Source organism: Centruroides vittatus, unplaced genomic scaffold (genome assembly GCF_030686945.1).
Source record: "Centruroides vittatus isolate TY-2023 unplaced genomic scaffold, ASM3068694v2 contig_459, whole genome shotgun sequence".
Classification (NCBI taxonomy): domain Eukaryota; kingdom Metazoa; phylum Arthropoda; class Arachnida; order Scorpiones; family Buthidae; genus Centruroides; species Centruroides vittatus.
In genome coordinates, this window is record NW_027122255.1 from 874,246 (window position 1) to 890,646 (window position 16,401).

Consider the following 16,401-nt stretch of genomic DNA (forward strand, 5'->3'; position numbering starts at 1 on the left):
ACCACAGATTTCTAAAATAGAACTAAAAATGAAGAAGAAAATTTAAAATAAGAGAAAAAGGGAAAAAATAATTGATAATGAATAAAACAAAAAAATAATAAAAAATATCTTTATCAAAATAAAACTGGTGGTTAATGGTTGGCAATCCATGTATCTGTTGCTATCTATCTGCTGGAATGTGAAAATATTTTGATGGCACATGATAACAATGTTCTTCAATATTTGATTAATATTAAATATTGTATTAAGGTGAAATCAATATTCATTGCAAGAATTAAGTGATAAACTTCTATCCTTTCTATAAACAGTTAAAAATGTATTAATTTATTATTATTGTTGTAGTTGTAGATTTAATAAAAATATTATAATGGTTTTAGCATGGCAAACATTTATTGTGTTTAATGTTAGATATAATATAAAAATAAAAATACTCCAGAAACTAAGTTATACTACAGTGCAGAAACTCCCTACCTTGGTATTTACCCGGCAGAATGGTACAAGTTCAGAAAAACAAACATTTTCAGTCTTCTTCTAAGACCTGCTTCATGTCACAAATTTCAAATAGATGGAATGTCTAACATTTTGGTGTTTGAATGTGTCAGGTGCAGAAGAGCCAAGTTTTAAAAGTTTCATGCAAAAAACCGCATCTAAAATAGTATAATAGAAGCCAAGTTCTTCATGGTAAGTTTAATACTGTTCCTCCCCTCCAGTGGGGGAGATTTCAACATGTATATTATATAAAAACATGTGCATATTTGAATGCAATGTTGTATCAAAATTTCAAAGGAATCGGTAAGAACAAATGAACATTACATTTCTATTTATATAGATAGATAGATGATGATCTGTTTCAGTTCACCCAAATAATGCCTGACAGAAAACCAAACTTAGGTCGTCATACTCGCAGAGTTAGCACCATCTGTTGGACATAAAAGCCTTAATCCTGTCCCTCTTCCCTAGGGGGAAATTTCGACATCTATATTATATAAAAACACGTCTGTATTCAAATGCAACGTCGTGTGAAAATTTCAAAGGAATCGGTGAAGAACTTTCAAAGATTAGCTATTAGGAACAAATGAACATTACATTTTTATTTATATAGATGAAGGGCAAATGCAAATCTCGCCTGTATGTTAATAATTTTAACGTTCATTCAAACAGATGTAAATTTAAAATCAATCTTTGAAGAAGACAGTACCTGTCTCTGGAAGACAAACATTAGATAATAATGCAATATTTATAAGTCCTTTATATTTGTTTTTGAATCATTTTAAAAGTTTCATTGAAGATAAAAATGAAAAAAGTCTGAAAAATATTTCAAATAAAATTGTCTCCTTAAATTAAATTCTTTTTCTTTCCCAAGGGTATTTGCAATGATATTGGTTCTTTTAAATTTCTGAATAAATAATAAAAAAATATATTTGTAATCATCAAAAATATTAGCTTTAGAAAATCCATTTAATTCATTTATATAACTGATTAAATTATTTAATCTTATAATATAATCGAGATGGGTTGATGATGATGATGATGATGATAATAATAATAATACTCTCCCGTGGTCACCACCTGGTCGTGGTGGGAGAGCCCAGTAATTTTACTGATCCATAGGGCAATGCAGGCTGGAGCACAAGCTCCTGGTAGGGACACCCATGCCAGTAAGGTCTATGGGGAGAAATGAAGCTAAGAGTGACACACCCACTTTCTGTGGAGATATTTATTATGGTAATAACCAGATCAAAGTGTGATACCGGCTCGGACGTCGCCCGGGTTAACAAGGTCCGCGTTCATGGGTTAGGCAGAGGCTCATGTTTGAAAAATAGGCCACAGTCTCCCTTGGTTACCAGTGGCGAAAGCAGCACTGGCCCAAGCATGGCTACTGCAATGCCCTCAACAGATGTGAGGAACCAACCCAGCCTTGGTGTTTCTGTGGCAATGCATCCACAGACCACAAAGGCTGGAAAACCACGCCAACGGATGAAATGGACAGTAGAAATGAACGAGTTTATCATCCGTACTTACTACACGATCACAAAACTCGAAACAAACATGACAGCATACAGACAACAACTACACCATAGATTCACACAACAGTATCCTCATCTCACTGTCACCGAACAAAGGTTGTTGATCAAAAAAGAACAATTATACACAACAACCTTATTCCACAAACAACACTTGAACTTATCAAACAACAGGTTGCTGATCAAATACATCGACAGACAGAAACATCTAACATTAATGAAGATCACGTAACCTGTCAGGATAATCCAGTAACGAGCATTGATAATAACACACATACAACAATTACCACTAATGATACTACAGACACTTCCTCGTCCATCACTGATAACATGGACATGGATTTAGTTAATATGCTCTCACTTATATTTCAGGAAACACTCACTAAATATACAGGTACAGATCCCGCACAAAGACCACGAATACCAAAAATCAACACGTCAAAAGAAGTAGGAAAAACACTAAATTATGTAAACACTCACTTACTACCACACTACATTCATTCAATTTCTACACTCGCAGACATTCATACATTAGTTTATGCTGGGGCAGTCACAGTAGTGACACACCATGGACTGAAAGTACAATCACAGACAAATACACAGAAAACACAATTCTATCACAAGCTTGCCTGGCAGAGAAGAATAGAAACACAAATAAATGACATTAGATAGCAATTAGGCAGGCTGACACAATACACTAAAAACAACATAACACCCAAATTAAGGAAACAGCTCAAAAACATTTTCAAGAAAATAAAAACACACACAAAACATGAACATCACAACACATGCATTACAGAATACATTGATACACTAAAACAAAAACTTGCTGCCAAAGCACGTAGACTCAAACGATACAAAACATGTACACTATGAAAACAACAAAATAAATTATTTACAAACAATGAAAAACTCTTTTACAGACAAATTAATAACAAAGTAAACACTGATACACAGCACAGTGGCACACCAACAGAAGAAGAACTCACAACATATTGGTCTTCTCTTTGGTCCAGTGCTGTCATGCATAATGCTGATGCAGGCTGGATCAAGGAGGAGAACAGAAACTTGCACAACATACCAACTATGCCCTGTGCTGAAATAAACATACATGATTTCCAATACACTGTTAACAGAACACACAACTGGAAGACGCCTGGTGTAGACAACATTCACAATTTCTGGTACAAAAAGTTTACATCACTGTACCAGGAACTAGCTAAACACCTAACACACATCATCATCAATCCACAAGACATGCCAAATTTTCTTACTCAGGACATCACCTACATGAAACCTAAAAACAACAATACCACAGACCCCACACAATACAGACCAATTACATGTCTTCCAACACTCTACAAATTATTGACATCCTGTATTTCAAACAAAATATACAAACATATTGAAGAACACGACATTCTAACAGAACAACAAAAAGGTTGCCGTAAAAATCACAGGGGATGCAAAGAACAATTACTCATAGATTCAGTCATTCTACAGCAAGCACACAAACAACACAGAAACATACACATGGCATATATAGACTACAGAAAAGCATTCGACAGTGTTCCACACAGTTGGCTGCTACATATTCTACACATGTACAAAATACATCCATCACTCATTGCATTCTTTCAAAACACTATGCAGCACTGGAGAACAACACTACATCTCAGGGTTAGTAACACTTCCATACAAACAAACCAAATTTTTATTAGGCGAGGAATTTTTCAAAGAGATTCCTTGAGTCCTCTCTGGTTCTGCTTAGCCCTGAATCCATTATCCAACATGTTAAACAACACGCAATATGGTTACAATATCAGACATGAAAAAACAACACAGTATACACTGTCACATCTCATGTACATGGATGACATAAAACTTTATGCATCCACACAAAAACAACTTCATCAACTCCTACAAATCACACATTCATACACCAAGGACATACAAATGGAATTTGGCCTAGATAAATGCAAAACACTTCACATAGAAAAAGGAATCCTGAAGAAAGAAGATTTTGCACTTGGAAATGGAGACATTATTGAATCCATGGAAGAGGGTGAGTTCTACAAGTATTTAGGATTCCAACAGGCCAAACTAACAGAACATGCACAAATAAAGCAAAGATTAATTAAAGAATACCAAAGTACGATAAATGCTTTTCTCAGAACACAGTTAAATGCAAAACACACAGTTAAAGCAATAAACACATATGTCATCCCAGTACTCGCATATTCTTTTGGAGTTATACATTGGACACACACAGATCTTGAGCAACTCCAAAGGAAAACAAGAACTACACTTACTAAGCATAAACAACATCATCCTAAATCCGCTACAGAAAAATTAACCCTTCCACGTAAAGATGGCGGACGTGGTCTGATTGACATAGTTAACCTTCACTACAAACAAATACAGTCACTGCGAGAGTTTTTCTACAAAAAACAAGAAACATCACAATTACATAAAGCAATAACTCTAGCAGACTCAAATAACACACCATTAAACTTACACTCACACAGAGCCGTAACTAGGGTATGGCCAACGTGGCCCCCGCCATAGGCGCCGATTTAATAAAGGCGCCAACGAGAAGGTTTCAGAATAATATGTATTCGAAATTAATAACACAAAAAACGTTTATATTTATATAGTATTTATGATCTGTAATTTCTACAAACATATATTTCAAAAATAAACCACCATTTTTATTTTTATTTAATAACGAAAATTAAAAAGGTGCCATTTTTATTCTTTGCCATAGGCGTCCAAAATCCTAGTTACGGCACTGCACTCACATCATATGGACACAACAAAACATATAAAAAGCATATACACCATTAAGCAATTGTGGGCTTGAAAGGCACTCCATGGCAGGCATCCTTATGATCTGGCCCATGATTTTGTTGACAAAACTCCGTCAAACAACTGGTTAGCTCGGGGATGCCTCTTCGGGGAGACGGAAGGATTCATGATCGCCATACAGGATCAGGTCATAAATACTAAAAACTACAGAAAACACATACTCAAAGATGCAACACTCACAAATGACACATGCAGAAAATGTCACATCATGCCAGAAACTATACAACACATCACCTCTGGTTGCAAGCTCTTGGCACAGACAGATTATTTACACAGACATAATCAATTAGCGAATATAATACACCAAAAGATTGCAAACAAACACAAATTAGTAGACATCCACAAACCATACTACAAATACATTCCACAGACAGTATTGGAAAACAATACATACAAAATGTACTACGACAGAGCCATAATCACAGATAAAACAATTTACCACAACAGACCAGACATAACACTCATTGACAAACACAATAAAATCACATACATTATAGACATATCCGTCGTTCCAAACACTCACAATATACAAAACGCATGCACTGAAAAAATTAGCAAGCACACAGAACTCGCCCAGGAAATAAGGCATCTGTGGAGGATGGATAGGGTGCTTATTGTACCTGTTGTTCTCTCCTCTACAGGTGTCATACCACACACACTGCACAAAAGCCTGGGCACATTACAATTGAATAGAAACACATACATCACACTGCAGAAGGCCACTATATTGAATACATGTCATATTGTGAGAAAATTCCTGAATACAGACACACACACTGATACACTTCTTTAATTTCTGTTTTGGTTACTATGCCTTGACTTTGGTCCGGCATAGTACATAGCCACCGGTGTTAACCGAGTATATCTCACTTAACCCAACATAATAATAATAAGTGCAAGTCCAAGCAGTTAGGAGTTGAAAGTTGAAATTTGGTACACAGTTAGGGTATGTCATGAGAATGTACACTAAGAAGGAAGTTTTTCGAAATCCCCCCACAGGAGATAGAGAAAGGATTATAGCTTATCCTAAAGAACTCAGCCTACTATACTATTTTAGATGCAATTTTTTGTTTTTAATTGCATTTTAGTAAGGTACCACATGGGGATGAAAGAAGTGTATTCCTTAAGCAATGGAAGTGTAAAGAAAAAGCGGTATGCAAGATTTACAGGCACAGATGTGGTTTTTTGCATTTTTGCGGGAAATCAAACATATTTTAAGACCCATCTAAAAATTCTCTAATTAGTCTGGAAACAGGGAAACCTAATTCTTGCATTCTGTGAAAACAGGTAAGATTGGCTATAATGTAATTTTCTTAAACTTTGCTATTGTTACTTTTTGCCCAAGCAACACCGGGCTTATCTGCTAGTTATTATATATTTTATTTGCTTTATATAAACAAAAAAAGCTATGAATTAATTTGTAACATTCATTAAAAGGTAACACTACCAAATATACTTTTATCTTAGATATTTAAAATAAATACAGTATTTATATAATTTATTGATAAAACCTGGTATTGAAGCTAGAGAATATAACTTACTAAATATATTTATGTTCAAAATCAAGTTTTATAAATTTCATATTAAAATGCTATTACAATTAGATTGTAAAAGAATTTCAATTAGATTTCTAAGTCAGAGCTTAAAATATAAATATTCAATAATAAGTAACAAATATATGCCTAAATTGCCAGATTATATTTTAACTGTATTGTAATTGTTAACTGTAACTTTAGCTGATTATCAACAAAATTTGGTTTTAAGTTAGAAAGCAAGACAGACAACTAGTAAACTTAATTACTATAGTCTTACTGGTAATTAGACAATTAACCTTAATACAGTCCAAAAATAATCTGGTGAAATAGGCCTGTTTAGTAAATGATTTGAAGTTTGATTACATTGTAAGAATAAAAACACTCTTAAAATAGAATTTAACAATATAAAAATATTTTTTATAATTATGAAATTTTTCTATTTTTAATTTTAAATAACAATGTAACTTTTATTTTAGTGACTTTCAAATTTTAATGAAATAAAATAATCTAAAAAAAAGTTTTTCCTTTAGAGGTCTAAAGGAATAATAACTCCAAAAAGGTTATTATTTACCTCTTCGGCTAAGATTACATCCTCGTGTGATAAGCACATTTCGTCATCCAAAAACGTATGAGAATTGATAGTGGTTAAGGGTGGTGTTTCAGATTCTTTTTCTGGTTCTGCTTTTTCTGGCCGGAACTTAGATTTCAGGGCTTGTCTTAAGGACATTCTGAAAAACTGCTTCCGATTTATCCTAACATCGGACTTGTTGAATGCCCTAGAAAAAAAATTAAAATAAATTTTCTTTAATTGTATTTGCAAAATGAATTCCTATTTAATAATGTTCTGATGTCATTATCTGTTTATTACTGTGAGAAAAAGAATAGTTGAAAAATAATTGATTTGAAAAAGAAATGTTAAAAGTTTTAAAAAAAAGTTTTATTTAAATTAGAAAAATTAATAAATCATTAAAAAAATGAGTTATCAACATAAATAAATAAATAAAAATTATCTTAAAACTAACAAAACAAAAAGTAAAAAATAATATTGAATAAACAAAGAGATTCTCAAACTGTGTCGTGACACAGTGGTGCACCACAAGAAATGGCTAAGTGTGCTGTGATTATTATAAAGCCTTATTCTTAAAATGGGAAAAAACCATTTGTATAAAGATTTATTATATCCAGAAGTATGATGTATGTAACAATAGCTTAAATAAATTCAATTAATTTTTGAAATAATTTTTTTATTACAGATAAAATAAAAAAATAAAAAACTTTTTTGCTCTACTGGGCAAAAAAAACTTTAAAAAAGTAATTTTTATAACTGTATACTATTATTACATATAGTACAAATTATCCTGCTACACTTGGATTTTCAGAGTACTGTGTAAATACATTATATCCCAATATGACGTAATTTCTTAATGAGGTTTACCAAAAACATTACTGTTTTAAATCAAACTTTAATTTCTATAAGTTCCATGTCATAAATGAAATTATGCTCCTAAAGATATGACACACACTCCCCTTTATCTCCCCACTGCATAGACCTTTAACCACTAAAATTTAGTAGCATGGATCCCCTAATACTTGAACCTTTCTGCAAAATTTCAGAAATTATTGACAAAAGACACAGGGGTTATTAAGCTTCAAAGAGGGTGAACAAAATTGTGCTTTCCCACACTTACACTAACATTCATACATATAGGGAAAAAAAAACCCGTATTTTTTGCACTTCTCGACATTCAAGGTCCTCTGAATCCAAAAAAGTAAAAATCTCAGAGAGAAGGGTCACTTTTTGACCAACTGCCATATTTTTCCAATTATATTTAACAGAGCTGGAAAAGTAAAATTAATGTGCAAATAAAATAAGTTTTTTCTGAGTGTTTAAATAATAATTGTTATAATGTATGAAAAATGGGTTTTTTTTCACATCTTGTCCCTTTTGAGAATTGTCACCGTACACTGCTGAACCGAAGGAATTCGAATTAAAAGCAGATTTATCTTTCTGTCACGAAATAAATAATATGAAAGTTTAAAAATTTAAATTTAAAAATAATTCTAATTATTATTTGTCCAACAAATAGAAGATATAAAATGTATTTAAAAGATTTCTATAAACAGATTTTATGGTTTTATTAGTTTTCAGATTTAATGATATAAGAGATAATAATGCAAACAATTAATTTGTTTACAAATTATGAAAACAAATTAATGATGATAAATTTAAATGAATTTAAAAATTGTTCTAGCAACTCTATTAGAGCAAAAGTTTAGTTAGTTCCTAAAGGAGAACTACTTTTACTTTAAACAATGTTAAACTGATTAAATTTTTTTTAAATAAACTTAATATACTGTTTATTTTAAATTCTCATAGTTCTGGAATTTAATTGTCAAATTTATATTCAATTTTTGAAAGAATTCTCATGCCATTCAATAAATAATTGTTTACTTTTGCTCAATAATTACACAATAAATAAACTGTCATTATAAACTTAATTTTCATAATCATAAAAATTAACTAAATTATTAGAATGGTCAAAAATGATTATAAATTAAAATGCTATCATGTTATTCTTAATATTGTAAATATCATGAATAAAGAAAATTAATGAAGCATATACAGTATATATAATTGTATCTGTCCAGAAGACATTAGGACAATCTTTTTATAGGCATGTTTTAGGTTTAATCAGACTTTAATTGCAGCAATAAAGTGGATAATGGATGCAGCATCATAACTAGTCTTTTATGTGCCCAGTGCGAGCTTCTGTAACTACGCCCCAAAACTATGATATAAAACTTGGTCCAGGTCATTTCTGCGCCCTGTGCCTGGGAACCGCCCTAGTTACGGCACTGAATGGATGGAATATAACATATCCTCCCTGTCAAACTACTCACAAAAACATCTGAGGACCTAAACTAGAATTGAAGTTTGATCCAGCATTGGTTCCACTTTTTGTGAACCTTTTCAAGATACCAAGAATTAAGCATTAATTAAGAACAAGATTCCACCAAATAAGTAAAAAGCCTGTGTGCATGCACAGATCACACATCCATGAAGCACTCTTACAACTATTATGTTGAATTCACATTCTGCTTGGGTCCATCAAAGTGGCAGGCTATTCACTTATTGTTTCGGCCATCTAGCCATCAATAAATTTACATTAGAATCTATTTATTAATAATACTGTATAACATTAAGACAATTACATGTAATATAAATTTTTATTACTATATATTAGTAATTTAAATAAAACATGTTTATTTAAAGTAGAATATAAATTAATAATAAAGTATTCCAAAAATTAAATTTATATTTATTTATTTATTCATTCTTAGAATGAAAAAATTTAACATGTTTCATTATTGTTCTATAACTCTATAGTTTAAAAAAAAAAAAAAAAAAAAAAAAAAACATAATAGAAATGAATACAGATAGTAGAGAAGCAGATAGAAAGATGAGTGAATCAAAACCAACTTCGTAACTTCATAATATACTAACATAATCTTGACAGATCGATTAAAAAATAAATTATTTTAGGTAAATAAAACGACTTCGATTTCATATCGCTTAGTTTCGTTTATTAAATTTCAACTTAATAATTTATTTTTAAAACAGAGTAATTCCTAGCAAATGTTATAATGTTTCTTTACAGTGCGCAAGTTACATAGTCTCTACAAATAAATTTATTAATAATCATTTTGAATTAATAAAATAGCCGAGACGACAACGTAGAAAATACATTCACAGAATTAGTTAAAAGAAACAACAAATGTTTTTGCATTTCGTTCTTTTTTAAAACACCTCAGGAACAACAATAGTCTTTACAGCTGAGTCGACTTTTTATTAGAGGCAACTTATAAGCCTCAATGTGCAAAAACGTCAGAAAATTCCAGGGTGACGGCACAATTAAAAAAAAAAAAATCGTATAGTTAGGCGGAAGAGTAGTCTCTAATAAAAAGTCGACTTTTGTTGCAATTGTTTTATTTGTTAAATAAATAAATATATGTATACTATATATATAGTATACAGGGTCTGATAAGGAGAGATAGACCAGTCAGCAGAAATATAAGGTCCCTATCACGAAAAGAAAAAAAACAAAGTGTGAATAAAATCGATAAAAACATACAAGTCGTTTTCAGCTTTTATCAAAACAAATTTGTATCAACACTTTCATATTTTTTCTTAAATAAAAACTAAATTTTGGGAGCCCCATTTATCTAGTGCCGGGAAAAAATGGTCCTGCTCACTTTCTATAGGTCTACCTGTTCGAGTTTGTATATTATAAATTTTTTGTTCAGTTCCGATCCGAAATTTCTAAGATACACGATTGTGCCATAACGTATTAAATTATTAAACAATATAAATTTTAAACTTAAAAATAGAACCATCCAAATATTCATTATCATATAAAATGAAAGTGTTAAAGAAAAACATTTTTCAAAAATTCTTTTAGGCGTACTTCGTGAATACATGACGTTTTCTATACATTCAATATTTTAAATTTAGCCTAATAGAGAGAAAATTAATCTAATTGTTCAGCTATTAACAATCTTTAACTTATCACTTGATTTTTATAACTTTCAGAGCCGCTTCCTTTATCAGATAAGATGATAAAGTAAATATATTCAAAAATGATAAACAATTTTACGTTAATATTTCAAAAAACATATACACAGACTTGATGATTAGAAGCTTTTTTTTCCAATTAATTTTAAAGAGTTAATGCGAACAAATTTAACCTTAATTCGTCGTGATGAATTAAAAATCCATATCGAATTTTGTCAAAATCCGAACGTGTTTGCTTATGTACAGCTAAATAAATATATTTCGAAGCTTTTTCGTGACTGTTTGCGATCGAATTAATATTTCCTCAGATCAATTATATTTCACTACATTTTACTTTGCGATATCCTAATATTCAGTTCAGAAAATGCTTGTCTACACGCAAACGTTAAAGACCGTAGTACGGAAACAATTGTAAGTAGTCGGAATGTTCCATAAAAATAATTCGACTGTTCCATATGATTCTATATTCAATAATTAATACATTCTGAACTGTAGTATAACCAAAACACATTTTAAAAATATAATAATAATAATAATTATTATTTTTTTTAATATAGCGATACGACTTCTAGAATATCTATCGGACATTGCAGTATTTTTTATTTTTATTTTTTTTTAATTCTTTAAATTGCATGCAACCAATTTTATATCCGCCGTACCATTTAGCACGAATAATTCCTTTACTAAAGATCCACTTAATAACAAATAATAAAAATAAGGAAATTTTCGCAGTTTTAGTTTTACAAAAATATTTATTTTTATGCATAATATGATCGTAATTTATACGGTTTTTCCTGTAAGAAAACATGTAGCATTATTTTAATTTTTACACGATTATAAAATTGACCACCAATTTAAAACATTTTAGTGAATATTAAAAGGTACTTATAATTTTTTACATTACTGTGCAGGTAAATTTTTGTTAAATTTTAAGAATTTCACTTTTATTAATCTTTGGTAATTACCACCAACACTGTAAATTTATTTCATCATATATATTTATATAAAAACTTAATCTTATTATAATTTTTTGCAGTTTCAAATATTACTTACGAGTTGGCAAATTTTGATTTATTTCTATGAGATGATTACTCATTCGGTCTAAAAAATAACCCGCATAAATCGTAATCATACACTACTTCAAAAGATGAGTGCCTGTCTGTTCGCTGTTAACACAGTTCTTTAATAGAGAACAGACATCTTTCAAAGAGCTTGTAAAATAAGCATTCTTTAGCCTTTTCTCTTTTCTTAAATTCTAATCAAAGATTCCTATCTTTTCAATTTACGACCCTTTTATACAAAGTGTTTTTTATTCCTCAGTCCCAATTCAAGTCACACACACATTAAATTAATATTAATAAATGAATACTTCAAAACATTTAATTATTTATCAAGAATATAATTATATCAAAATACATATTTAAAAATCGATTAATTAATTATTATTTTAATTCAGTAACAAAGCTCTTTTTTTGCCATTACAGTTTCATAAAAATCATAACTCGTCATATATATGTTAATCATTCATGCTTAAACAGAATAACATTTTTATTAATAATACAAGTTTCCACTGACCCCCTGGCACGTATCGACCCCTCTTTTAAGTCGATCGACCTCCAAAAGGTCAATATCGACCCCGCTGAGAATTCTCTGTTTAGATAAAGCATAACATTGAACTGTCTTAAATTTATTTCGACCTTTAATATAACGGTTCTCAAAGCTTAATACGATTAAAACGAATGTTGGAATTTCAAAATCCGCTATATTAAATGAAAAATTAAAGTTCCAGCTGCTTCCGATGTCTTCTATAAACTCCATTTTTCAATTGTTCGCTGAAATCAATTAATATTTCACCGTTAATTAATAATGATTTATAAACTTGAAGCTGCCTGTCGAAAGGTAGGAATACAACACTAAATTTCTGGGTAGAATTAAATTATTTTAATTAAAAGCATAGTATGTCAACGTGGAGAACAATCTTCAGTTCTATTTAGCATGAGAGAATTTATCCTACAACATGCATTGTTCATAAGTGATTATAGATTACTATCGATTCGATGACACTTGATAATTGCACACACACACATCTCTTTATAACTGACGTGGATCCTTTACAAGATATATGTATCATTACTTTAAGGAATTAATTTCGTTCAATACATTATATCCTGTGTCATTAATATTGTGTTTTCCAAAGTGTAAGTCGTGATATCACTAACAGCTGAGAATCACTTTACCACATAATGTCACGGCCTTCCACTACATTACAAGGAAATTGCCGAGTAAAAAATGTTAAGAAAGACAGACAATAAATCTATAATCTTCCCTATTGTTGATTCATTCAATTTTTTCAAAACTTTTTAATACTTTGTATGACTATTTCCCAAACATTTCCAAAGTTTATATTAAAAATTAGTCAAATTTAATTAACGAAACGATAATTATCATGTAGAACTTTAAAATTATTCCATTATAGAGGTATTTAAACAGCAAATTAGATTGAAGTCATAGATAAAGTAATTTCATTACAACCATTCATAAAATACTTTAAAATACTTCTGTATCAATATTTATATACATTAAGCTAATTTCTTGTATATTTATACAGGTAAACCCTGTCTAAAACGGATCGCGATTGTATTGGCCAGTTTTCAGTTTTAGCAGATTTATAGTTTATAGAGAGTCCGTTTCAGACAGGTTTTATGTATGTACAAACACACGCTTTTGTGCAAGGAATCACTGTATATCAATACACGTATACTGTATATATAAATCAAAAAAAATAGCTTAATACATACAGATATAATATAAATACTATAGAAAACGTTTATAAAATCTAATATTTTGATCCTGAAAACTGACTTAAACTGGCTTGGGAATTCAACAACGTTAAACGTATAGAACAAAGAAAGTACTAAAATATTTCGCATTATAGGCTATTCAATAATACACTTTTTTTTTTGGAAATTTTTAAATGAAAGTAGAACACTTGTTAGTCTCTGGAGATCGAATTTAAAATGCAAATAAACTGCTGTGCCAAGAGCAAATTACAGTTTTCAGAAAAGGAAAAAAATTATCGCTCACAAATCGTTCGAAAACGGTTTGTATATAAATATATAAATTTGATGTTAATTTATTTCTAGAATTCAAGGTAACGTCAAGGTAATAATGTCTTATTTTATTTTATATTTGGCGACTTTTCAAAGCAGAAGCAAGAAAACTGTTTGCAAGTGTTACTCTGACGTCACTGTTGCTATGCGACAGGCCTCACAGTTTATACTAGAAAGTATCCGGTAAAAATGTAAAGAAAAATGAAGAAAATGGGGGGGATTAATCGAGTACTTTCAATTAGTAAAATAAAATTTATCTTTTTGCCTTTAATTCTGACAATGTTTCTTTCTAGTTTCATCTTAGATAAGAAGCAGAGCTTAGTGAAAGTATTGTAGTTAATAAAATTATATAGGGAAAAAACCTTATAATCATTAATACAAGAATACAATATGAACATTCGACCTTAAAAAATCTAAAAGTAAAGATTTAAAATGATAAGTTTAAGTCTCTAGCGGTTTACTAAGCCGCACGAACGTCACTCAAGAAAAATTAAATTTCCATATATTATTAATGGCGTAAAGATTTTTTGGATTTTTTTTTTAAATCAGCATTTTAAAACATTATTTTTCTTTTAAATATATAATTTACTTGACCTTTTTCATTGAATTGGCTGACTGGGAAAGACGGCAATGACAGAATTAATTATAAAAATATCGCTCAATAAAAGTAATTACACGCAAATATAAATGATGAGTTTTAAGTAAAGCGATTAACTTCTGAATTTCGATTAAGTTAAATTTTTAGTAAATTACTGACGAATTTCTTATGAATAAATGAACTCGTATACAATTTAAAGTGCCAGAAATTGGAATGAACAGTTTAAAAAGTTTAATTATTATTTCTTGTTTAATCTTCTTTATTGTTATTTTATTTTATTTATTTTTAAATTTTCAATTAAAAATTAATAATAATTTAATTCGTAAATTACGTAATGACACAAAAACAATTGAAATTTCTTTTGCATACTATTTACTCTGCAATTAGGTGAATTAATTTCTAAAGTATTAATTTTTCTAATGAAAATATAATTTTAATTTAAATCATCATTTACATTAGCGAGGTTGAGGCCGAAGTTTTAAACGCAAAAACGTGTACGTCGGACGTTCAGCGCCGCTTTCTTGTAAGCCTAGAAGTTTGACAATGGTGTTTGGAATGTCGAGCAAGATTCCACTGACTTTCCAAACACCATTGTCAAACTTCTAGGCTTACAAAAAAGCGACGCCGAACGTCCGACGTATACGTTTTCGCGTTTAAAACTTCGGCCTCAACTCGCTATTATAAGAGTTAAAACTTCAGTGCCTTATTAAAATCCTTTACAAAATTAGATAACAGTCATATATATTTTTATATGAAAATGAAAATTATTCATACAAAACGAGCAATTATTTACTTGACATCGTCACAATGCCAGAATGCGATTTTTAATCATAATTTTTTAAAATTTATTTAATTTAAATATATACTCTCCACATCAAATTAGTAGTGTCGTGCCCCTGTACATCATACTTTTCCGTTAGTAGTGGAGTCATGCCGGTCATCTATTAACTGCTTTCTTTTGAATTTGGAAAACTTTTGAATTGAAATAACGTGACTTCCAGTTTGCATCGGAAGTTCGTATATAGTTAATCGGGGCCTCCTACCGCTATGTTTTCTACATCTGATCTTGAATTTCATTTACCTAACACCGTTCTCGAGATTACAGAAAGACAGTAGGAATTTATAGGTCTACAGTTAAATCCTACCTGCCTCGATTCAGGTGCAGGACTGCCATTTAACAATCTCAAAAGTTTATATGCTTCATTATAGTTGATTGGTTAAACAGATATACGAGAAAGAACAGAGTTGGAAGGCAATCTAGTAACTTTTTATTTTTACTTTCCCAGCTGTTATAACAGAATATAACAATCCAGCAAAAAATAACCCCATAGAATTTTAAAATTATATATAATTACATATTTATATATAATTTTTACAGTACTCTTATGCTAAGATGTTAACTATCATATTTACGCTAGAAAAATAATTAAAACTGTTTCTAGAAATTGTGCAATGGCTTAAAGTTTAATTTTTCATTGAGACGGAAAATCCTGATAAGCATCTTAAACAATAAATCATCCTATTTTTTTCATTTTTCCTCATATAGATCACAAATTTTCAGTTTTACACTAGTTTTACAAACTATATTGAACATAAACGTACTCAGCAAAAATATATATACTCCAATAACCACCACCTTATAAGTTGCTGAGAGAATTTTAATTAAGAAAACTAACGTTTTCGATCTATTCAA

At 30.2% G+C, this 16,401-nt stretch overlaps 1 protein-coding gene across 3 annotated transcripts in view; it reads right to left on the reverse strand.

The window, feature by feature from the left end:
• Positions 1 to 16,401, reverse strand: part of LOC136977433 (GRAM domain-containing protein 4-like) — a 147,831-nt gene that overhangs the window by 114,706 nt on the left and 16,724 nt on the right. For all 3 annotated transcript variants that reach the window (XM_067272920.1, XM_067272919.1, XM_067272921.1), the window contains exon 2: positions 6,999 to 7,203. In XM_067272920.1, coding sequence (XP_067129021.1) covers positions 6,999 to 7,154 — 156 coding nt within the window. In that variant the 5' untranslated portion in view covers positions 7,155 to 7,203. The remainder of the gene's footprint in view (positions 1 to 6,998; positions 7,204 to 16,401) is intronic.